This window comes from Equus asinus, chromosome 3, assembly GCF_041296235.1.
Source record: "Equus asinus isolate D_3611 breed Donkey chromosome 3, EquAss-T2T_v2, whole genome shotgun sequence".
Lineage (NCBI taxonomy): Eukaryota > Metazoa > Chordata > Mammalia > Perissodactyla > Equidae > Equus > Equus asinus.
Window position 1 is genome coordinate 108,287,755 of NC_091792.1, and position 24,577 is coordinate 108,312,331.

The window sequence follows — 24,577 nt, forward strand, 5'->3', positions numbered from 1 at the left end:
TATGAAATGGATTTCAGTTATGCTGCTGCTACTGCAGAGTTCTTACTTGAGCCCTGGGAATGCTGGAAAGGTGCTGGTGTGGCCCACAGAATACAGCCACTGGATCACTATGAAGACAATCCTGGATGAACTTGTCTAGAGAGGTCATGAAGTGAGTGTTGTGATGTCTTCAGCTTCCATTCTTGTTAATCCCAACAAACCATCTGCCGTTAAATTTATTAAATTTGAGACTCATCCTACAACTTTAAAGATAATATGAACATTTTTTCATGCAGATAATCTCTAAATGGATTTAGGATCTTCCAAAAGTTACATTTTGGACGTACTTTTCACTAATGTCAGAAACCCTTTGAGAAAATTCTGGTTGGATTAGAAAGTTCGGTAAAGATGTAGTTTTGAAGAGGAAACGTCCCAAAAAACTGCAAGAATCAATGTTTGATCTCCTTCTTGCAGGTGCCATTGGACCCTGTGGTGAGCTGCTGGAGGAGCTACTTTAAATACCAGTAGTGTATACTTTCTGCTTCTCTCTTGGCTGTACTTTTGAAAAGTATAGTGGGGGACTTCCATTTCCTTCAACCCACATAGTTATTTTTATGTCAGATTTAAGTGATCAAATGATATTCATAGAGAGGGTATAAAATATGATTTATGTACTTTATTTTGACTTTTGGTTCCAAATGCTTAGTGAGAAGTGGAATGAGCTTTACAGTGAAGCACTAGGTAAGTCATGGTTTTAGTTAGCACCTTGAAGTCCTAACTCTTTCAGTGTCTTGGAAGGTGAGTTTATAAAGTCAGAGGAATGTGTTTCCTACAAGTGGAATGAAGAAATTATAAAATGATCTCTCAATCTGACAAATATTATGGAAATGCTTAAATTATAGGCCGCTCAGGAATTGTCTCCTATGGTATAGTTTAGTTTCATTTAAAAGTTAAGCTTATTTCTTCACAAGAGAGAGATATATTGGCTCTTAACCAGACTTAGGAACCTATTATTTGAGCTTTCTAATGATTTCATGTTCCTTCAATAAGTATATACACATCATCTCTTTAAAGATCTAAAATTCTTTTGAAGGTGGATATATACAGTATTAAACTACATTTTTTGAAAATTATCTATTTATTAAATAAAAAATGAGCCAAAATTTAGAATGAGCACATCTATTGCCATAATTTATAAAAATTTTTCAGATTTATTTGCAAAAAAGATTATTTAATAAGAAAATAATACTACGGTTCTAACATAAACCAAATGCAGGAGTAACCCTACTTTCCAAAACCTCACAGTTTACCTGGAAAATCTGGGATCAAGGGAATAGCTTGTTAAACTGTAGGAACTAAATTGAGTCCTCTGGGGAAAGATGTTCCCACGCACATGGTAAGGTTAACATTGTTTACATGTGCATTTGATACTTCTGCGCTTTACTGAGTAAACAAGTGTATGTTTGATTCTTTAGTGGCTTAGGTATATTAAATGTTTTATGATTCAGAGAGATCTCATGTAACTTTAGAGACAAAGTCTACTACACTTTGTCTTTTGTGTATATGTATATACATGAAAAGCACGTGTGAATCATAAACATATATAAAACATGTATATACATAAATACATTTTTATTTTGAAACCACAGACAGCTTTAAATATCTTTGGTTACATCATTCCAAGTTCCTTTTAGAAAATTACCTGGTATATGCATATTACAATATTCTAGTTTCCTCTACCTTTGCTTTCTTTTTTCCCTTCAGGAAGACCCACTACAATAACTGAGTTAATGAAGAAAGCTGAAATGTGGCTCATTCGAAGCTACTGGAATTTAGAATTTCCTCCTCTACTCTAATCACATTTTGAATTTGATGGAGGACTCCACTCCAAACCTGTGAAACCTCTGCCTAAGGTGACCTATTCCTGTTTGCTTTTTTTTTTTTTTTCACTTTGCATTTTCAGTAGGATTGATTCTGGGTTCTTCATTTAGAATGTTTGACCCACAGTGAGAGAGATAGAGAAAGTGACCTGGCAATGAAAATCTCATACATTTCTACTAAGTTGCAATTATATAAATTTCCTTATCATGACAGAATAAAGTATTATACTTTGGAGACTTTGGGAATAGGGTCAGTTAAATCAAGGCCTCATTATTCAAAACATAAGAAAGTGCCAGCAATTTATTCAGAAAACAACCTTAAAGTGACTAGCATAGGCGAGGCATAAGTGAAGGACAAGCAGAGAAACGTTGTAGAGCCTGCTTTTGCCCCACCACACCAGACATTTAACTTTCAAAGATAGAATATAATCAAGTAATAAAAATTGGGTGAACAGTAAAACAAGGACAAAACATAAAGCTACCATAATGCTAGAGAACATCCCATAGGATTGGATCATAATACCTCAGGAGTGACGTCAGCAATCTGGTGGCATAATGAAATGTCTTGGGTTTCTCCCCCGCTTCAGCAACAAAAATTGTTATCTCCCCATGAACAAAAAGGTCTTAATGGGAGTTTGGGGATCCAGCACCATAGCCAGGGGACCGTGGAAGAGTCTCATGCATCTGTGCTTCTGGTAATAGGTAGACAGACTCCATATTGGCCGTGGTACCTAGAGAAGACTGGGAATTGTTTACAGCTCCTCATGGCTGCAGTCCAGGAGCACCTACAGAACACTGACTTGGGCAGTCACCTGTGTATTAGAGAGCCTTTGGAAGCCCAGATTTCCAGAAGAAGTCCCAGCATTTGGTTGGAGCACAAAATACATGAGTTTCAATGCTTTGGAGTGGGTGAGAGGAACATCTGGACTTTGCCAGCATCACCCCTCCCCTAAGGGGCAGCACAGCTTAGGGCTAAGAGAAGTCCCAAGATTTCTCCTGCAAGGGAAAAGGAGAGCCGGTGAATGGATGCCAAGCTTCGCCACCTGTTAGGATGCTTCCAAAGACTCGTTTCTCTCTCACAGCATAGAGTATTAAATTATCACTTCAGTGGCCAGCCCCATGGCCAATTGGTTAAGTTTGGCCCCTCCGCTTCAGTGGCCCAGAGTTTTGCCAGTTCAGATCCTGGCTGCGGACATGCCACCACTCATCAGGCCACAATGAGGTGGCATCCCATGTAGCACAACCAGAAGGACCTACAGCTGGAATATACCACTTTGTACCTTGGGGGCAGGCTTTGGGGAGAAGAAGAAGAAGGAAAAAAAGGAGAAGATTGGAAGCAGATGTTATCTCAGATAGATACCAATCTTTAAAAAAGAAAAAAATATGAATTTGGTGACTGGTGGGAGGGAATAGATCAAGAGAGTGGCATATAAGATTCCCTGAAGGCGTTAAAGGGACTTGCTTCCTCCTGCTGTGTTCCAGACTCACCAGGAAGCCTGAGCACAAGCCACAATGAAAATCTCTCCTACAGATACCCCAGCTGGGCTGTAGGCACCCACAGAGCACTGAGTTCTAAACTCACAACTCCTACAGGCAGTTCCCTGCAAGAGGAAGCTTTGACAGACGGCTAGGGAGCATGAGCAGGAAGCAGTTAAGGGTCTGGGGCAAGAGAGAAACCACAAACTTGAGCTGTAGCAACACCTCAGGGAAAGAAAAGGGAAGCCAACAGCATCTGGACAGGTGCTTTATAGGGTGGCGAGAAGACATACAGCCTTTAGAAGCCTTCCACAAGAGGGAGCAAGAAGCATGACGCAGGTGTGTCCATAAAAGGTCTGTGAAAACCACATCTACAGCAGGACCAAAGAAAGTCTTCTCTGCCTGAAGACTGTTAGCAGAGATGGAAGTAGGTGACTGCCAGTTTAAGTGCAAAAACAACAACATAAAACTCCAAAGAACATGAACAATCAAGGAAATATGAGATGAAAAGTTGACATTAATCCTCCAGTAACCCAATGCAAAGATATGGAGATATACTACTCACTCAACAAAGAATTCAAAATAGCAGTTTAAGGAAACTCAATGATCTTCAAGAAATTCAGAACACTTGTACACTGTTGGTGGGAATGTGAATTGGTACAGCCTCTATAAAAAGAAATATGGAGCTTCCTCAGAAGCAGAACTATCCTATGATCCAGAAATCCTACTTCTGCATATATATCCAAAGGTTAGAAAAACAGAATATCAAAAAGATATCTACAATACCATGTTTATTGCAGCATTATTCACAATAGCCAATATATGGCTAAAACCTGTGGATGAAGGAGTAAAGAAGATGTGATACACACACACACACACACACACACACACACACACACACACAGGAATATTATTCGGGCATGATAAAGAAAGAAATCCTGCCATTTGGAACCACATAGATGCCCTTGAGGGCATTATGCTCAGTGAAATAAGTCAGACAGCAAAAGACAAATAATATTTGATATCACTTATATGTGGAATCCAAAAAAGTTGAACTTGTAAAAACAGAGTGGAATGGTCATTACATGGGCTGGTGGGAGGGAGGGGATGGAGAAGATGTTGGACAAAGGGTACAAACCTGTAATTCAAAGATAAGTTCTGGCAATATAATGCACATCATAGTAATCATAGTCAACAGTAGTCTATTAAATACTTGAAACTTTCTAGCGAGTACATCTAAAATGTTCTCACCACACACACAAAAAATGATAAATATGTGACCTGATAGAGCTGTAACCTAATAGTACAGCGGTAATCATATTGCAATATATAAATGAATCAAATCCGCACATTGTATACCTTAAAACTTACGGAGTGTTATATAACAATGATATCTCGGTAACTCTGAGGAGAGGAGGTTGCTTGCCCTTTGTTGGGAAAGATTTACATTTGTAAGGGAGACCTCCATCTGTAAGGATGCCTCCCTCTCTGTGCCAGGAAGACGGGGGATGACCTTATCTCTAGAAACTCTTAATGGGGATGATGGACTTAAGTTGGTTACTGTCTGGCAACCTCATGTAACTGACCACCCCCCAACATCCTCCTTTGTCTTTAGCTGAAGATAATATTTAAGTGGTGACTTCTGCCATTTACTCAATCCGGTTTGATTCTTATCTAAAAATTATAGGACCACCCAATAACCAGAACCTATAGGCACTGATATCATTTTAACAACTTTTTTACATATTCTTTCCTTCGTCTTGTAAAGAGATAACTCACATACCTATGCTTTAAATTTAGCCCTATGCTCAGCTCATTTTTGCAGCAGCTGCAGTGGCAGCAGCAGCAGGGGCAGCAGCGGCTCCTCCTGCCCATGGGTCCTGTCCCGACGCAGCAGCTCTGACTGCCCTTGGGTCCTGTCCCCATGCACCAGCAGCAGCTCTGACTGCCCATGGATCCTGTCTCCTTGCTATTCCACACTATTTTCTAAATAAAAGAGCACTACTGCCAGACCTTGAGAGTCCAAGAAATCTTTCTTTCGACTCCTCGGCTCACCAATCGCGCATCAGTAATCATATTGCAATATATAAATGAATCAAATCCGTGCATTGTACACCTTAAAACTTGCATAGTGTTATATGACAATGATATCTCAGTTTTCAAAAATGGAGATTTAAACAATGATTAGGCTAAGACAGTAAACATTTTATGTTGGAAAGCTTAGGTCATTAATTTCCAGGGGGAAAAAATCAATTTAAAACAAAAGCATCAAAAAAAAAACGAGTAAGAAGTTTTCACCAGGTATCCAGGAAACATTTCACGCCTTACATTTTTGAGGGAGGTGGAGGGGCAAGATCTGCATTGAGCAATGAAGAATTTACTTGGTATAGAATGTAATAAAATTTGGAAGCTGGTAAGGATCAGGGACCACAAGTAAGGACAATTCTGAAACAATTACAGGTGAACAGAGCTTTATCAGGAACTTTATATATTATACATACGCTATATATTTTTATATATATTGAGCTACTCGGGGAGGTGACCAGCTCTCTGCCGCAGGAAGCCTGCTGTATCTCTCCCACTGTGAGGCAGCTGCTCCCTGGGGGATTCAGTGAGGTGATGATGAGGACCTATCACTGTCAGTTACACATAGCCCATTCTACCAGGACATCCATTTTACAGAATGATTTCAGGGCCAAATATGTCATACATAAACAAGTCAGAAATATGGTCCCTCATTTAAATAACAAATATATTTCTGGATTACAAACAGAAATCTGAAGGCTGTTTAATGGAAACTCCAAACAATAATATCAGACTCATGAATAACAGTGATTCCTAACTTCCAGCCTTTAAAGAGTGATTTAGGGGAGAGCTTGGGAAGTACTGACAAAGATTAAAATGAGGTATAAATTATTATAGAACTTAGAGGAAAAAGATACAAGTCATCCCAATCAGAATTAACTTTTACCTAGTGCTCATTGTCAGAGAAATAAAATACTAATGACTAAACTAAAATAATTCTCCAGAAAACCTGCCGGGAATAAACACAAATGTTTTAGTAGAACTATAAGAATAAAGAACTAAAGGTGAGTTAATATTCTGCTGTGTGGCCTCCTTCCAAGGATCTACATTCATAAGTATTAGCAGTATAAATGTAGAGTCTGAGTATACTATTTTCCAAGAGTTATCTCCTCCTCACTACTGTGTAACGGCTCTCTTCAGTTTCTTGCTTAACAAACGCAAATACACACATACTTGCAAAAAGATACATAGTAAAGGAAATTAATCCCATATTACTTGTATCCTTACAAACTGAGAGATTAGGTCTGTTATATAACAGACACTGATGAAAACATAATGGAGTTTCCTCAAAAAATTAAAAATAGAATTACCATAAGGTCCCAGAATTCCACTTCTGGGTATTCATCCAAAAATTGAAATTAGGATCCCAATGAGATATTTACACACCCATCTTCATAGCAGCCGTAATTGCAAGAGCCAAAACATGGAAGTAACGCACGTGTTCAACGACGGATGAATTAATTAAAAAAAAATGTGATATTTACACACAATGGAATATTACTCAACCTTCAAAAGGAAGGAAATTCTGACACATCCTACAACATGGACAAACCTTGGGATATTATGCTGAGTGAAGTAGGCCACTTACAAAAAAGACAAATACTGGATGATTCCACTTATATGAGCTAACTAGACTAGTCAAATTCATGAAAACAGCAAGTAGAATTAAGATTGCCAGGAACTGGTGAAGAGGGGAATGGGGAATTGTTGTATAATGGGTAGTCCCAGTTTGGCAAGATGGAAAATTTCTGGAGATCGGTTATACAACAAGGTGTATATACTTAACACTATGTAACCGTACACTTAGGGACAGTTAAGATGGTGGATTTTGTTATGAGTATTTTACTACAATTAAAAAAAAACAGCCACTGCTTTGTAATTCTTGATAATTCCTGATTCCCTCTCTTTAGCTGTTTTCAGCAATCATTTCAATAGTGTTTGCTACACTTTTGCTCTTTCATAATGGAGCAAATCTTTCTCTGCAAGAAATGGAAGAGTTTGCCCAGAGCTCTGGAGAAAATGTTACTGTCGTGTTTACTCTGGGGTCATTGGTCAGTAACATGACAGAAGAAAGAGCCAATGTGATTGCATCAGCCCTTGTCCAGATTCCAGAAAAAGTTACCTAAAGTATCTTACAGTGGACAACTACTTAACGAGTCTGTTAAACTCTGTAAAGGGTCTGATTACAAAAATTTCTTGCATAAAAGTTACCTATTGTGATCGTTCCAATTTATCTCAGATATCAGTTTAAAAACCATAATGTGAATGGCAGGTACTAAAGTAGTACAGAGACTGTTTTTGATGGACAATAACTTTGGCATTCACATTATGATCAAAAAGAAACATATTTTGGAGGTGCAGTGGGAAGTTTCAACATTATAATGATATTGCAGGCAGGTACAAAAATCACTGAATTCTGCCTTGCCGTTTTCTCCTTTTACTTGCAGCATTCCTGAGGGCATTGTACACACTACAGATTCTCCCAGAAAGAACTTAAATTTCAAAAGTAACATTAGGCAGGAATTGATAACAGTCTGAAAGGGATCCTGCAGTTGAGGCTTGCCAGGTAATCCAGGCCTCATTTACTTCCCCTCAATTTCAGAAAAGGACTATTCAATGTGCTGTTCAGGGAGCTATACAAAGAAAAGACGGCCAAGGTTTACCAAGCAGCATTTACAGACCTATCCAGACATGATAATATAGAGAGAAAACAAAACAACATGACAAAAAGAAAGTGAAAAGCTGCCCTGGTGTACCTGGGCCCTGCTGGAGTTTGAAACAGGAAAACGCAGAAGAAAGGGTGGAGGTGGGTCGGCCATTAAGGTGACCCTGTGTTTTACAAAATATGGATCTGCAAGGACCCTGCTTGCAATGCATCTGAATAATTACTCCTCTCAACTGAAGAAGGAGAAGAGAATCTGAAAGGGAGTCGATTAGAAGCCAGGGTAGCATAGGAAAGTTTGAGTCAGTCTTTTGTCAGTAAAATATGGTAGTAAATTATTTCTAATATATAGAATATACCTGGAGTCTCTGTGTATTTGTGAAGTACATTTGATTTTCCTAAATGATAGAGCTTTCTGCTTATCACCTATGCTGACTTGCTGAGAACTGAAGTTGCTTTAATACTCACTTAGCAAATAGACGTTAACCACTGGTAATTTAGAATCCATCTTATGAGGATTGTTTAGCAATTTCAAAATCTGTAACTAATTTTGGTACTACTTGAAAATGGCTTGATATAAGAAACCATATTAATCAATGCTGTCCAAGTTTGGAATGCATCCTTAAAGTGTTAACAGTCAGTTGAATAAAATTTAGCACCATCCTGATATTCAGGTTTTTTCAACAGCTATACTGTTATTTATGAAGTACTAAGAGGCTCTTCTTTTCTACATTTAAAGAATTGTCAAGTCTGGCAATAGTGATAATACTCTGGAGTTTTGTAAAAAATTACTACGTGAATTTTTTCTTGGAAGTAGTGATATTGATAATTAGGAATTTCAAAGGAGCTAAATGTACTTACCAAGCAGAAATTATTTGTTATTAAAATAAATTGTTAATAATCAGAATTATTTTGTTCTCACAATGAGATTGCACACATTTCCCATTTGGCAAATCAAAAGATGTAAAACTATAATGATATAACTTATAGAACAAGTGGATATAAGTAAACCACTTCTCCCAACACACAAAAGGAAACAAATACACTAATATTAAATTTGGAAGGTGAGAGCTAGTATAATAAATAGTTAAAATAAATTAGCAGATTATTCGTAATTTGCAATTTTTTGCACTAAAATTAAAATGACTGCCTAAAAATGTTTATGTGCTTGAATTTGCTATTGAAAATCTCATTTGTCTAATCCAAGTGAGAAACATCATGATTGCAATCATAGGTGATTGAATGTAAAATAAGCGCATGGAGGATGAGAATTCCTATTAGATGAGTGTTTACTGGTTCTCATTACTTAGCATTTCTTCTCCTCATTTCCTCATCTGTCATAATGAACAGGTTTAACTAGAGACTTCTTAATCTATTTAGATCCTAACATGCTATATCTTAGAAGTTTGACTCACGGAATCAGGCATTTTCTTTACTCTAACATGTTATATGGAGAGTGGATGGCAAGAAACCATATACCTTAGGGCCAAATACCTGACTCTGTAAGTGGATTCCCCAGAATGATCTTCTTGGTAAGATTCTGGAAAACGAACACTCAAATAAGAATAACCCCAACCAGATCATAATAGTTCAGCAGGAAAAAAATTTATTTGAACTTTATTATTGAAAATCTGAAAATTAAAAATTAACTGTCTTATATTTATTTCCCAGTCAGAGGGAGAAAGGATAAGTGTAACCTTTCCTTCTTCTGATTCCTGCACCACCACCATCAACTTCCTGCTGTCTTGACACGATACTTCCAAGACTGAGTCACTTCACTAATTCATTAACAGAATATATTCTAATATACCCCCTCCCCGATTTTTTTCTGACCTATTCTTCTTTTATCCAGCATGTTCTCTTTCAATTTTGTCCACCCGGCAATCTTGTATTTATTTTTCATATCTCAGGTCGTACACTAATCTTCTATATAGTCTTCACTTATCTTGATAGCAGATTTAGATGTTTCTTCCTCTAAGCTCTGAAAGACATTTTAATGTAGATTCATGGGTATAATAATCTGTTATTTAGAATACGATGCCTCTTTCAGTGTCTTATATTGCCCTACTCTCATTTTATTCTAAGACTTATACTTAATAGTTTGCCAAAATTCACTCAATCGTAGGTCATCCAAAATCCAAAGCCTTTATAACTCATGGTGGAGCCAATGTCATCTATGAGGTGATTAACCATGGGATCCCTATGGTAGGAGGAATTACACTAACTGAATTCAAATCCAACTACAAACTACACTACACAAGAGAGTGTAATACAGGCATACACAAAAGCAAATAAATCCATAGAATAGACATTAGAATCCAGAAATATACTCACACCTTGATGGTCAATTGATGTTTGACAAAGGAATGGGCACTCTCCTAAACAAATTCTTTGAGACAAACAGATTATCTACATGTAAAAGAATGAAGTTGGACTGTCTACCTCAAACCATACACAAAAATGACTCAAAATGGATCCAAAGCCTAAAAATAAAAATAAAACTATAAGACTCTTAAGGAAAAACATAGGTAAACATTTTGGTATTGAATTTGGCAATGATTTCTTATATGACACTAAAAGCACAACCACCAAATTACAAATAGAGAAACTAGACTTCACCAAAACTTAAAACCTTTGTTCTATAAAGGACATCATCAAGAAAGGGAAAAGATAAGCTGCATAATTGAAGAGATATTTACAAATTGTATATCTCATAAGGGATGTATATCCAAAACATATTTTGAAAAGCTCTTATAATTGAATAAGAAGAAGAAAAATGATCCAATTACAAAATTAACAAAGGTTATGAATAGATATTTCTCCAAGAAAGATATACAAATTTTGAACAAGCATATGCAATGGTGTTTTACATAATAAGATCAGAGATGTGACTCAAACCACAATGAGATATGACTTCACTCCAACTAGCATATGTACAATTAGACAAAATAGCAAGTGTTGGCAAGATTATGGAGAAATTCGAACCATCATATGTTGCTACTGGAAATAGAAAATGGTGCAGTCACTTTGGAAAACACTATGCCATACCCTCAAAGGTGAAACATAGAGCTACAATATGACCCAGCAATTCTACTTCTAGGTATATATGCAAGAGAAAGGAAAACATGTCCACTCAAAACATTCATGTGGACGTTGGTAAATAATATTATTCATTATAGGCAGAAAATGTGAATAAAAAATGTTGATCAACTTACAAATGAGTAAACAAAAGATGGGATAGCCATACTATGTAATATTATTTGCCAATAAAAAGGAATTAAGCTCTGACATGTTACAACATGGATGAACCTTGAAAACGTTATGGTAAATGAAGCAGCCAGTCACAAGAGACCATGTATTGTATGATTCCATCAACCGGGAAATGTTCAGAATATGCAAATCTGAAGACAGCAACTAGATGAATGGTTGAATGAGGCTTGGAGGAGGCAGAGATTAGGGAGCTCTGACTAAAGGGTAAAGGTTTATTTATAGATGATGAAAATGATCTTCAATTGATTGCTGTAGTCATTGCACAGTTCTGTGGATACACTATGAACTATTGAATTGTATACTGTAAGGTTCAAGAAGACTGCAGACACAGTTTCTTCTCACTTGCCACTGTTCTTAACAGTCTACCAAATACAGTTGACTTACACACACAAAGGCATCACCGCTTAGTAGGTGACAGCACTTTTACTCTTAAAACATATACTAAACACATGTACACAAACAAAGTCATCAACCTTTTGCTCTTTACACTTGCTATCCAAATTCTCTGAATGTCCAGGTCATCTATTTACTTTGAGCTGTAGGAGTTATATTTTAACTTCTTGATTGATTTCTCCTTGAATATAAGCCTGAGCAATGGTACAAGAGATCAGCAATTTAAAAGGAAGCATTGTGTTCCACCAAGATGTCTCTGAAATGGATTCCACTTCTGCTGTTGCTACAAGTGAGTTGTTACTTTAGCCCTGGGAGTGCTGGAAAGGTGCTGGTGTGGCCCACAGAATACAGCCATTGGATCAATATGAAGACAATCCTGGATGAACTTGTCCAGAGAGGTCATGAAGTGACTGTTCTGACAGCTTCAGCTTCGATTCTTGTGGATCCAAACAAACCATCTGCTATTAAATTTGAGATTTATCCTGCATCTTTAACAAAACATGATTATGAGGCTATATTCAAAACACTGGTTGATACATGGACACGTCTGCCAAAAGATTCATTTTGGACACATTTTACACTAATGCAAGAAATCATTTGGCAATTTTCTGATAATGTTCTAAAGCTCTGTAACGATGCAGTTTTGAACAAGAAACTTATAGGAAAATTACAAGAATCAAAATTTGATTTAATTTTTGCAGATGCCGTAGGACTGTGTAGTGAGCTGCTGGCTGAGCTACTGCAAATACCGTTAGTGTACAGTCTCCGCGTCTCTCCAGGCCATACAATTGAAAAGTATGGTGGAGGACTTCCATTCCCACCTTCTTATGTACCTGTTGTTATGTCAGAATTAAGTGATCAAATGACATTCATGGAGAGGGTAAAAAATATGATATATGTGATTTATTTTGACTTTTGGTTCCAAACATTTAATGAGAAGAAGTGGGATCAGTTTTACAGTGAAGTACTAGGTAAGTCATGTTTTTAGGTGGTAGCTTGAAGTCTTAATTCTCCTAGCGCCTTGAAAATTGAGTTTGTATAAAGTCAGAGGAATTTGTCTTTTATAAGTGAAATGTTGAAAGAAAAGTAGAAAATGATCTCTCAAACTCACAAATATTATGGAAATGCTTAAATTATAGGGTCAGTTAGAATCCCACGGTCCATTCCCAGTACAGGACCCTCCAAGAAATCATAAACTAAAAGTTAAAGCACTGAGGAGTTTGTTAAGCAATTGCAGATCAATCCTTGCGTATTTGTTTGCTTGTAAGAGGCTTTATTTCATAGAGGTGTTTTCAGTCTGGAGCAATACTGAGTAGAGATTTTTCATATATGCCTTGCTCCCGTCCATGCATTGCCTCCCCTATTATCAACATCCCCCACAGAAGAAGTACATTTGTTACAGTTGATGAAACGATATTGACACACCGTTATCACCTAAAGTCCATATTTTATATTAGGGTTCTATCTTGGTGATGTACATTCTTGGAGTTTGGACAAAATTATTTTGTCACCTGTCCACCATTAGAATATCACAAACCTAGTTTCACTGCCCTAAAAATACTCTGTGCTCTGCCTAATCATCCTGCACATCAACTTTACTATAGGTTTTTTTCATCTTCAATAAAAGTCATTGGAAATTTTACTAAATATCTTGATCAAAACCGACATACAGAGTGAGGAGCAATATATTTTTAGCACAACAGTGGGTGGAGCATTGAGAAATTGTTCCCCTTATGTAGTTAGGATTCATTTAAAAAACATTTTCTGCCATATTACCTGAAGGAGTCCTTCACAAATGAAAGACATAATGGCTCTATCTCAAACATGTGAAACTATTATTAGAGATTCTAATGATTACACATTCCTGCACTAAGTACTTACAAAACATCTGCTTCAAAGGCCCAGAATTTTGTCGAAAGGTGGACGTACAAGTGACTAGTCCATATTGTTTAAAAACAATGTCTCTCCATTAAAGATAAAATGAGCCACAATTCATGGTGAGCACATCTATTTCCATACTTTATGAAAACTTTCCAGCTATTTTTTGCAAGGACATTTATTTAATATGCAAATATTATTAAGCCACTTACGTGAGCCAAATACCAGAGTGGCCATATTTTCAAAACCTTAGTTTACTTGGAAAATCTAGGATTAAGGGAATAGCTTGCTAAATTGTAGAAACAAGATGGAGCGCTTCAGGGAAACATGTCTCCATGGGTATGGTAGGGAGAATTGATGGAGCAGTTGAAATCACTGTTTACGTTTGTGTCAATTAACTTTTGCAGCCATACAGAGTAAACAAATGCATGTTTAATTCTTTGGTGTCTTAGGTCTAATAATTGTTTATGTTTGTGAATGCACTGACGTGATGTTAGAGATGAAAGTCTCTTATGCATTGTAGTATATATATAAACAACATATATAAAACATATATATTATATATAGACACACACATAATACTATTGTGAAACCACAGAAACTTTTAAACATCTTTGAGTCTGTTATTCCAAGCTCTTTTCAGAAAACTACCTGATATATTCACATTACAAAACACTCATTTCCTTACTTTTATTTGCTTTTTTCCCTTCAGGAAGAGCCACTAAATTATATGAGTTAATGAGGAAAGCTGAAATGTGGCTCGTTCGAACCTATTGGGATTTTGAATTTCCTCGCCCATTCTTACCACATTTTCAATTTATTGGAGGATATCACTGCAAACCTGCCAAATCCCTGCCTAAGGTGACGTACTCCTGTTTGTGTGGTTGGTTTACTTTGCATTCGCAATAGAAATTATTCTGTGTTCTTTATTTAGAATGTTTGATTACAGTGAGCGATATGGGAAGCTGCGTAAAGGGACCTACAAATTGGAAACTCATATATTTCAATACCATTACAAGACTCTGAGTTTCATTATCATTGAAGAATAAAGTATTATCCCTGGAAGGCTTTAGGAATAGGGTCAGTTAAATTAAGGCCTCATTATTCAACACATAAGAAAGTATCAGTCACTCATTCAAAGGTATTCTTGTTTTTGTTTTTTTCTGGCTGAAGAAGATTTGCCCTGAGCTAACATCTGCTGCCAATCTTCCTCTTTTTGCATGTGATTTGCCACCACAGCAGGGCCACTGACAACTTGAGTGGTGTAGGTTCGTGCCTGGGAACCATGCCCAGACCACCAAAGTGGAGTGCACCAAACTTAACCACTAGGCCACCACGGCTGACCCTCAAAGAATATTCTTAAAGCGACTAGCATAGTTCAGAGATATGCTGGATATGCAGAGAAGCAGTGTAGACACAATTTTTCTACACAAACACTTAGCATTCTACTTGGAAACATAGGATATGAGCATGTAATAACAGCTGTGTAAAAAGTATTATAACAAGGAAAGACCACAGCGCTAAAGAGCATCCAGTGGGCATCATAGAACAACATTGACTCGAATCAGAAAGTATACTCTTTATATTGGAAAGGTTCTGTCATTAATTTCCACAGAGCAAAGAACTAATAATGAATTTCAAAACAGAAGGACCGGAGAAAAACAAAGGATGAATATGCAGTTGTGACAAGATAGCCAGGAAATTTTTGGCTCTTCTACATTTGTTTTTTGGGTATAAGAGTATACTGAGCCATAAGGAATATTCCAGTTCTGAAAGTAATACATGGATTTTATAGTGGGAATACAAATCAGAATAATTCAGAAACAATTGTAAGCAAGACGGTGACCAGCTCTCTGCTGCAGAAAGCCTGCTGTATCTCTCCCACTGTGGGCCAGCTGCTCCCTGGAGACCTCAAGGAGGTGATGAGGGCTCATCACTGTCAGTTACAGATAACATATTCGACTAGGGCATCCTTTTTACAATATGATTTCAGGGCAAAAGGTGTCATACACAAACAAACCAGAAATATGGTCACTCAAGTAATATACATGTATATTTCTGGATTACAAATAGGAATCTTAGGGAGATTTCATGGAAACTCCAAACAGTAATATCAGACTCACGTGTCTGATGAGTGTGAAATTACTCATCAGCAGTTCTCCAGCCTTTAAGGGTGATTTATGGGGAGCTCAGGAAATACTGACAATAGTTAAGGTGAAGGATAAATTATTATAGAGCTGAGAAAAAAATTATGTAAAGGCATCCCAATCATAACAAAATTTTCATAGTGCTCATAGTCGGCGAAAGAAAATACTAATGACTAAACTAAAATATTCCTCCAGAAGACCTGCCTGGTATAAACACAAGTGGTTTAGTAGAACTAGAACAATAAAGAATCAAAGGTGAGTCAAGTTCTGCTGTGTGGCCGCCTTCCAAGAATCCATATTAGTAATTAATGACAGTGTAAATGAAGAGACTAGGTGTAATACTGTCTAAGAGCATTTCTTCTGCACTACTGTGTACTGGCTCTATTTCACTTCTTTCTTACACACAGGCACAGACACACACACACATATTTGCAAAAATTTACATAATAAAGGAAATTAATCTCAGATCAGTTGAATCATTCCAAAGTAACTAAGGGATTAGATCTATTATAAACAGTCACTAAGTAAAATAGAATGGAGGTTCCTTAAAAAATCAAAAATGGAATTACCATAAGGTCCATCGATTCCACTTCTGGGTATTCATCAAACGCAATTGGCATTAGGATCAAACCGAGATATATGCCTACTTATCTTCATAGCAACGCTTTTCACAAGAGCCAAAACGCTGAAGCAACAAAAGTGTTGATCTACAGAAGAATTAATAAACAAAATAATCTATTTACACACAATGGACGATAACTCAGCCTTAAAACTGAAGGAAACTCTAACACGTGCTCCAACATGGCTGAAATTTGCGGACATTATTCTAGGTGAAAGGAGGCACTCACGAAATGATAGATACCGTATGATTCACTTATATAAATTATCTAGATTCAAATTCATAGAAATAGGAAGTAGAATGATAGTTGCCAGGTCATTATTGTAAAATGGGTATAGTTTCAATTTGCAAGGTGAAGCGTTCTGGAGGTTGGTTACATAGCAATGAGAATGTGCACACTACTGAAGTGTACATTTAGGAATAGTTAAGATGATAAATTTTATGTTATGTATATTTTACCACAATTAAAAATAAACAGGAACTACTCTAGTAATTCCTGATAATTTATGATTTTCTCTGCTTAGTTGTTTGCAGCAATCCTTTCAATACTGTTTGCTAGGCTGGTGTTCTTTAGTGATGGAGCAAATTACTTCTTCACAGGAAATGGAAGAGTTTGCCCAGAGCTCCGGAGAAAACGGCATTGTGGTGTTTACTCTGGGGTCAATGGTCAGCAACATGACAGAAGAAAGAGCCAATGTGATTGCATCAGCCTTTGCCCAGATTCCACAAAAGGTTAGATAAAGTACCTTATAGTGGACAACGATTTAATGTATCTGTTAAATTTTGAAAAGGATCCGATTACATAAATTTCCTTCATGAGAGGTAAACTACAATGTATTATGATAGATTCAACGTATCTCAAAAATGAGTTTAAATGCAAAAGTATACATGGCAGTTGCCAACAGTACAGATGGTGTTTTGATAGACAGATAATTTTGGCATTAACATTTGGATCAGATTGAAATATGTTTAACAGATGGAGTGCAGGTTTGGTATTATAATGACATTGTGGTAATATTATGATGATATAATAATGAGAATAATCATATAATAATGGTATCATGATATTATAATGGTATAATGATGCCATATCATCAAATTTTTCCCTGTCATTTGCTCCTTTTCCGTGCAGGATTCCTGAGGGCACAATACATGCTACAGATATTCTCATAAAGGGGTTAGGGGCTGGACCCTGGCATAGTGGTTAAGTTTGGAGCGATCAGCTTCAGTGGCCCGGGTCCATGGGTTTGGATCCTGGGTACAGACATACACTACTCATCACTCATCAGCCATGATGTGGTAGTGACTGACATACAAAATAGCTGAAGATTGGCACAGATATTGGCTCAGCAGTAGTATTCCTGAGCAAAAAAAAAAGAGAAGAAAGAAAGAAAGGAGATAAATTTTAACAGTAACATTAAGCAAGAAGTGATAACAATCTGAAAGGCATCCTGCAGTTTAGGCTTGCCAGGTAACCCAGGCCTCTTTTACTTCCCCTCAGTTTCAGAAAACCCTGTTCAATGTGCTGTTCAGGGTGCTATACAAAGGAAAGATGGCCAAGGCTCACCAACCTGCATCCAGGTACCTATCCTGACATGATAATTTAGAGAGAGAAAAAAAAACAACAAGAAAAAAAGAAACTGAAAAGCTGCCCTTGTGGACTGGACCCTGCTAAAGTTTGAAAGAGGAAAACACAGAAGGAATGGTGGAGGTGGGTCGGCCCTTAAGGTGACCCTGTGTTTCACAAAATATGGATCTGCAAGGACCGTGCTCCTAATCCATCTGAATAATAACTTCTCTCACTTGAAGAAGGAGAAGGGGATTTAAAAAGGAATCAATTAGAAGACAGGCTAGCATAGGAAAGGTTGAGATGGTTTCTTGTCAGTAAAATATGGTAGTAAATTATTTCTAATGTATAGAATCTACCTGGAGTCTCTGTGTATTTGTGAACTACTTTTGATTTTCCTAAATGGTATAGCTTTCTGCTTATCACCTATGCTGATTGCTGAGAACTGAAGTTGCTTTAATACTCACTTAGCAAATAGATGTTAACCACTGGTAATTTAGAATCCATCTTATGAGGATTGTTTAGCAATTTCAAAATCTGTAACTAATTTTGGTACTTGACTTGAAAATGGCTTGATATAAGAAACCATATTAATCAATGCTGTCCAAGTTTGGAGTGCATCCTTAAAGTGTTAACAGGCAGTTGAATAAAATTTAGCACCATCATGATATTCAGGTCTTTTCAACAGCTATACTGTTATTTATGAAGTACTAAGAGGCTCTTTTTTTCTACATTTAAAGAATTCTCAAGCCTGGCAATAGTGATAATACTCTGGAGTTTTGCAAAAAAATAACCACGTGAATTTTTTCCTGGAAGTAGTGATATTGATAATTAGTAATTTCAAAGGAGCTAAATGTACTTACCAAGCAGAAATTATTTGTTATTAAAACTAAATTGTTAATAATAAGAATTACTTTGTTCTTACAATTAGATGATTGCACACAATTCCCATTTGGCAAATCAAAAGATGTAAAACTCTAGTAATATAACTTGCAGAACAAGTGGATATAAGTCACTTCTCCCAACACACAAAAAGAAATAAACAGACTAATATTAAATTTGGAAGCTGAGAGCTAGTATAATAAATAGTTAAAATAAATTAGCAGATTATTCGTAATTTGCAATTTTTTTGCTCTAAAATTAAAATGACTGCCTAAAAAATGTTTATGTGCTTGAATTTGTTATTGAAAATCTCATTTGTCTAATCCAAGTGAGAAACATCATGATTGCAATCATAGGTGATTGAATGTAAAATAAGTGCATGGAGGATGAGAATTCCTATTAGATCAGTGTTTACTGGTTCTCATTACTTAACATTTCTTTCCCTCATTTCTTCATCTGTCACAATGAACAGGTTTAACTAGAGGCCTCTTAATCTATTTATATTCTGCCATTCTATATCTTAGAAGTTTGACTCATGGACTCAGGCATTTTCTTTACTGTAACAGGTTATATGGAGATATGATGGCAAGAAACCAGACACCTTAGGGCCAAATACGCGGCTTTATAAGTGGATTCCCCAGAATGATCTTCTTGGTAAGATTCTGGAAAACGAACATTCAAATAAGAACAACTCCAACCAGATCATAATAGCTCAGCAGGAAAAAAATTTATTTGAAATTTATTATTGAAAATCTGGAAATTAAAAATTAACTGTCTTATATTTATTTCCCAGTCGGAGGGAGAAAGGATAAGTGTAACCTTTCCTTCTTCTGATTCCTGCACCACCACCACCAACTTCCTGCTGTCTTGACACGATACTTCCAAGACTGAGTCACTTCACTAATTCATTAACAGAATATATTCTAATATACCCCCTCCCCGATTTTTTTCTGACCTATTAATTTTTTATCCAGCATGTTCTCTTTCAATTTTGTCCACCCGGCAATCTTGTATTCATTTTTCACGTCTCAGGTCATACGCTGATCTTCTCTATAGCCTTCGCTTATCTCGACAGCACATTTAGGTGTTTCTTCCTCTAAACTCTGAAAGACATTTTAATGTAGTTTCATGTGTATAATAATCTGTTATTTAGAATACAATGCCTCTTTCAGTGTCTTATATTGCCCCACTCTCATTTTATTCTAAGAGCTATACTAATAGTTTGCCAAAATTCACCCAATCCTAGGTCATCCAAAAACCAAAGCCTTTATAACTCATGGTGGAGCCAACGGCATCTATGAGGCGATCTACCATGGGATCCCTGTGGTGGGCATTCCTTTGTTTGCGGATCAACCTGATAATGTTGCTCACATGAAGACCAAGGGAGCAGCTGTAAGACTGGACTTCGACACAATGACAAGTTCAGATTTGCTCAACGCATTGAAGACAGTCATACATGACCCATCGTAAGTATCACACTTTTTAATAAGTAGTATTTATAGATAGATTCTTTTCCCAATGATGAGTAGGAGTTTCATCTCAGTTTTAAGAGGCTAATTTTGAAATTATTAACATGATTTAACCATTCTAAAATGTACTTTATTTTCACCCAGACTTACATTTATTTCAAAGTTGCTTCTTAACTCCATAGATTTAATAGGTAATGAACTGAGGCAACAATTTTCTCCTCAAATAATGGAAAGCTACATAGGTATTTGTAAGAAGGACACATTTTTAAAAATATGTTAGAACCTGAGCAGGAAAGAATGATGAAGAAAATATCATAAATTCTTTCAACTCAGTAACTAACATCTCTGAAACTGTAAATCTCTTTATCTCAAAAATTTATTTTATTTTTATTGTTTTAGCAGATTTTATAATGAGATATAATTTACATACTATAAAATTCATTAAAATTATAAAATTGAAATATGTGTAGTATGTTTACAGTGCTATAAATCCATCACAATATTATAAATTTAAGATATTTTTATCACCACAGAAAGAAATGTGACGTTCCTTACAAGTTACTTCCCATTCCCCCCTGCCCAAGTAACCATTAATCAACTTTCTATCTCTGTGGATTAGTCCTTCTGGACATTTCATATGCATGAAATCATACATCATATAGTCTTTTGCAACTGGCTTCATTCAGATAGGCTGATGTTTTTGACCTCCTTCCCTGTTGTAGGTTTATAATTCTGAGTAATATTCTATGATAAGGACATAACATATTTTATTTACCCATTCATAAGTTCATGGATATTTTGGTTGTTCCACATTTGGCTATTATGAATATTGCTTTATATGCTTTTGCGTCAAAATATATAAATATAACACTACGTACAGCAATTGTAAACAGAGTAAATCATTTAAAGACAAAAATTGTCAAAATGGATTTTAAAAAATAACTTTATATACTATTTACAAGTCATGCTTAAATAGAAGAGTACAGGAAAATTGTAAGTACAAAGATAAGAAAAGACCTTTTTAAAAAATAACTATAGAAACATGTATAGTAAACTAATACCAGACACAGTAGACCAGAAACAATATTAAAATAAAAAATAAATACTTCATAATGATAAATAGGTTAATCCTTCAAAACAACACAAATTACTAATTTGTAACACCTGCTAATAAATCCTCCAAATAAACAAAGTAAAAGTAGACAAAAAGCAAAAATAGGTGGGGAGGGTGTCAAGATGGTGGCATAAGTGGACACTGAACTCATCTCCTCGCACAAATACAACAAAGTTACAACTATTTTTGGAAAAATTACCACTGAGAGAGAACTGAAAACTGCATAAAAAGAATGCCCACAACAAGGGACAGTCCTGTTTAAGGTGGAAGCAGCAGAAATTAAAAGTAAAAATAAATCTACCATATGATACAGCTATTCCACCGTTGGGTAATTATCCAATGAATATGAAAACATGAAAGCATAAAGGTATAGGAACCCCTATGTTCATTGCAGCATTATTCACAATAGCCAAGACTTTGAAGCAACTTAGGTGCCCATCAAGGGATGAACGGATAAAGAAGATGTCATAGATATACAGAATGGATTACTAGCCAGCCATAAGAAAAGGTGAATTCTAGCCATTCGTGACAACATGGATAAACCTTGAGGGCATTATGCTAAGTGAAATAACTCAAGGGGAGAAAGTCAAATAATGTATGATCTCACTCATAAGTCCATGATAAAAACAACGACAAACACACACATAGAAACAGCCATTAGATTGCCGGTTACCAGAGGGGAAGTGGGGAGGGAGGAGGGCAAAAGGAGCGATTAGGCATGTGTGTGGTGATGGATTGTAATTAGTCTTTGGGTGGTGAACGTGACGTAATCTACACAGAAATCAAAATATATAATGATGGACGCCTGAAATTTATATAATGTCATAACGAATGTTACCACAATAAAAACATAGAAAATTTTTAAAGTACACAAATCTATAGTCCGAATAGGATGTTTTTGAAGACTTTTTCCTATAATATAGTAAAAGATTACAAAATAAATAAGTACATAAAATGTTTGAAGAATCTAATTTTAAAAAGCAACCTATTTGATATATACATTATATTATATATATATATATACACATATATATAAAGCGATGGTGAAAACACGTTTTTCAACAGCATATAGAATAATTAATGGTACGGACCATGCATGCTGGGGCAAAACTTAGACTTACTATTTGAAAATTTTCAACTTATAAAGGGCATATTATCTGGCCAGACAAGAATTAAGTTAGAAATGATGAAATAAAAGAACTAAAGACAATCACTAAATTTTGAATATTAAGCAATACATTTCTAAGTAATTTAGAACCAAAAAAGAAATTATAATCATTCCTGCACCATCTTCTCAGCGATTCCCTTCTAGGAAATACCCAACAGAAATGTATAAATATGCAAACCAAAAGACAATTAAAACAATATTTGTATCAGCATTAGTAGAAATGGCCAAAATATTATTAACAATCCACATGTCCGTGGATCATTATGAAGAGATAATCTGTGGTATTGTCAGACATTGGATACAATACAGCAATGGAATTCACCAACTGCTGCAGAAAGGACAAAACAAATGAATACTACTATCTGATGCCAATATACAAACCAGAAAAACAAATCTATGATGTTAAAAATAATGATAGCAGTTAATTTGCAGAAAGGATTAGTGAGTGAAAAGGTCCGGAGAATGGGGAGCTTCTAGTAGCTTGTGGCGTCCGATACCGATACGTAGGTGGTAGGTATATTTAATATCCACTTCAGGATGATTTTCTAGCTGATTATGAAATTTTGAGCTCTTCGCTTAGGATATATGCGTTTTTCTTCTGTATTTTACAAAATGTATTTAGAAATCTAGAAATCAAATAGAAAAAAATTAAAAATATAGAAGAAATGCCTAGGGCTGCTATTAGGGTGGCAAGGAAAAGGCTCTCTGAGATGTGACAGCGAAGTCAAAGCCTCCATCAGGAGTTAGAAGCAAGCTTTGGGGTGTTGCAGGGAAGAGTGCTCCAGGAGAGGCACAGAAGGGGCAGAAATTGCAAAGGTGCTAAGATGGGAACACAGCTCAACGAACCAATTCCTCTTTGGAAACTTCAAGAGCACCATCCTAAAATGGCATTCATCATCTGGCTTACAGCCCTTAGAATGGCTCCTATAATTTACCTCTGTTAGAAAGGATTTAACTTTCCCACCTTATGTTCATCTTCAATTTTGAAAATATTAGTCATCAGAAAATTCCAATTTAAAAACCAAACTGCGATGAAGACTCCACTAAAACCACATTTCTGCAATACTATGACATTTATTTTGAAACTTAGGTATGGCACTCCAAAAACCTTTCTTGGGAATGATATGCTTAAGCAAATTAACGTCCTTTCACTGTTGCTATCTTTGTGTTTCTCCTTTAGATATAAAGACAATGCTATGAAATTATCAAGAATTCAACATGATCAACCAATGAAGCCTTTAGATCGAGCAGTCTTCTGGATCGAGTTTGTCATGCGCCACAAAGGAGCCAAACACCTGCGGCCAGCCTCCCACGACCTCACCTGGTTTCAGTACCACTCTTTGGATGTGATTGGGTTCCTGCTGGCCTGTGTGGCAACCACTGTATTTGTCATCATAAAATGTCTGCTTTGTTGCTGGAAGTTTGCTAAAACAGGAAAGAAGGAAAAAAGGGAGTAATTGTATCTGACTGAAGGTGGGATGCCTCATAGAGGGGACTCCCGCAGTTAATTCCAGCAAGACGTTGTGATGTAAAGATCCCTTCCTCTTAAGACAAAACAACCTTTCAAAATTTAGCTTCTCAGATCAAAATTTGTTTTCAAGTGTTTTGCTACCTGTTTAACAGTTAGAAATATGTCCTGCCAAAGAGAAGAAGAGGCAAAAATTAAATAAAAATAAAACTATATGGGTATATTAATATTTATTATTCTAATACAAAGTTATGCCAAAAGAAAATTGTTGAACTTAATTGTCTTTCAAACTTTACATACGGACACAAGAGCATTAAGCAGTGTATTCGCAATATCAACATTATTGTGCAAATACTCAGGATATTTTCACTTGATATTGGTGCAGATTTTGTAATTTTATCTTTGGATCAAGAACTACTCAATGGTTAGAATTGCATAAAATGATTCACCCTTCTATTTCCTTTAAGAGACGAATAATGCTGCTTGGCTTTTACTGTGCATCCAGCCTCAGCATCACTCC

General features: G+C 36.2%; 1 protein-coding gene across 2 annotated transcripts; it reads left to right on the top strand.

Annotated features, from left to right (window-relative positions):
* Positions 1-11,931: 11,931 nt before the first annotated feature.
* LOC139044859 (UDP-glucuronosyltransferase 2B31-like) lies at positions 11,932-24,322 on the top strand. Of its 2 annotated transcripts, none has more exons than XM_070505726.1 (6): positions 11,932-12,034; positions 14,336-14,484; positions 16,990-17,121; positions 19,405-19,492; positions 20,085-20,304; positions 23,770-24,322. In XM_070505726.1, exons 1-6 carry the CDS (start codon positions 11,947-11,949, stop codon positions 24,044-24,046), a joined length of 954 nt encoding a protein of 317 aa, XP_070361827.1. In that variant the 5' UTR covers positions 11,932-11,946; the 3' UTR covers positions 24,047-24,322. The 2 variants fall into 2 exon arrangements, with proteins under 2 accessions (XP_070361827.1, XP_070361826.1); XM_070505725.1 differs by having other exon boundaries at positions 11,954-12,716.
* The last annotated feature ends 255 nt before the right edge of the window (positions 24,323-24,577 follow it).

Coding starts and splice junctions, on each gene's coding strand:
- LOC139044859 (XM_070505725.1), top strand. CDS start 11,996: ATGTCTCTGAAATGGATTCCACTTCTGCTGTTGCTACAAGTGAGTTGT. Junction 14,485..16,989: donor CTGCCAAATCCCTGCCTAAG/GTGACGTACTCC, acceptor ACTTCTTCACAG/GAAATGGAAGAGTTTGCCCA. Junction 20,305..23,769: donor ACAGTCATACATGACCCATC/GTAAGTATCACA, acceptor TTTCTCCTTTAG/ATATAAAGACAATGCTATGA.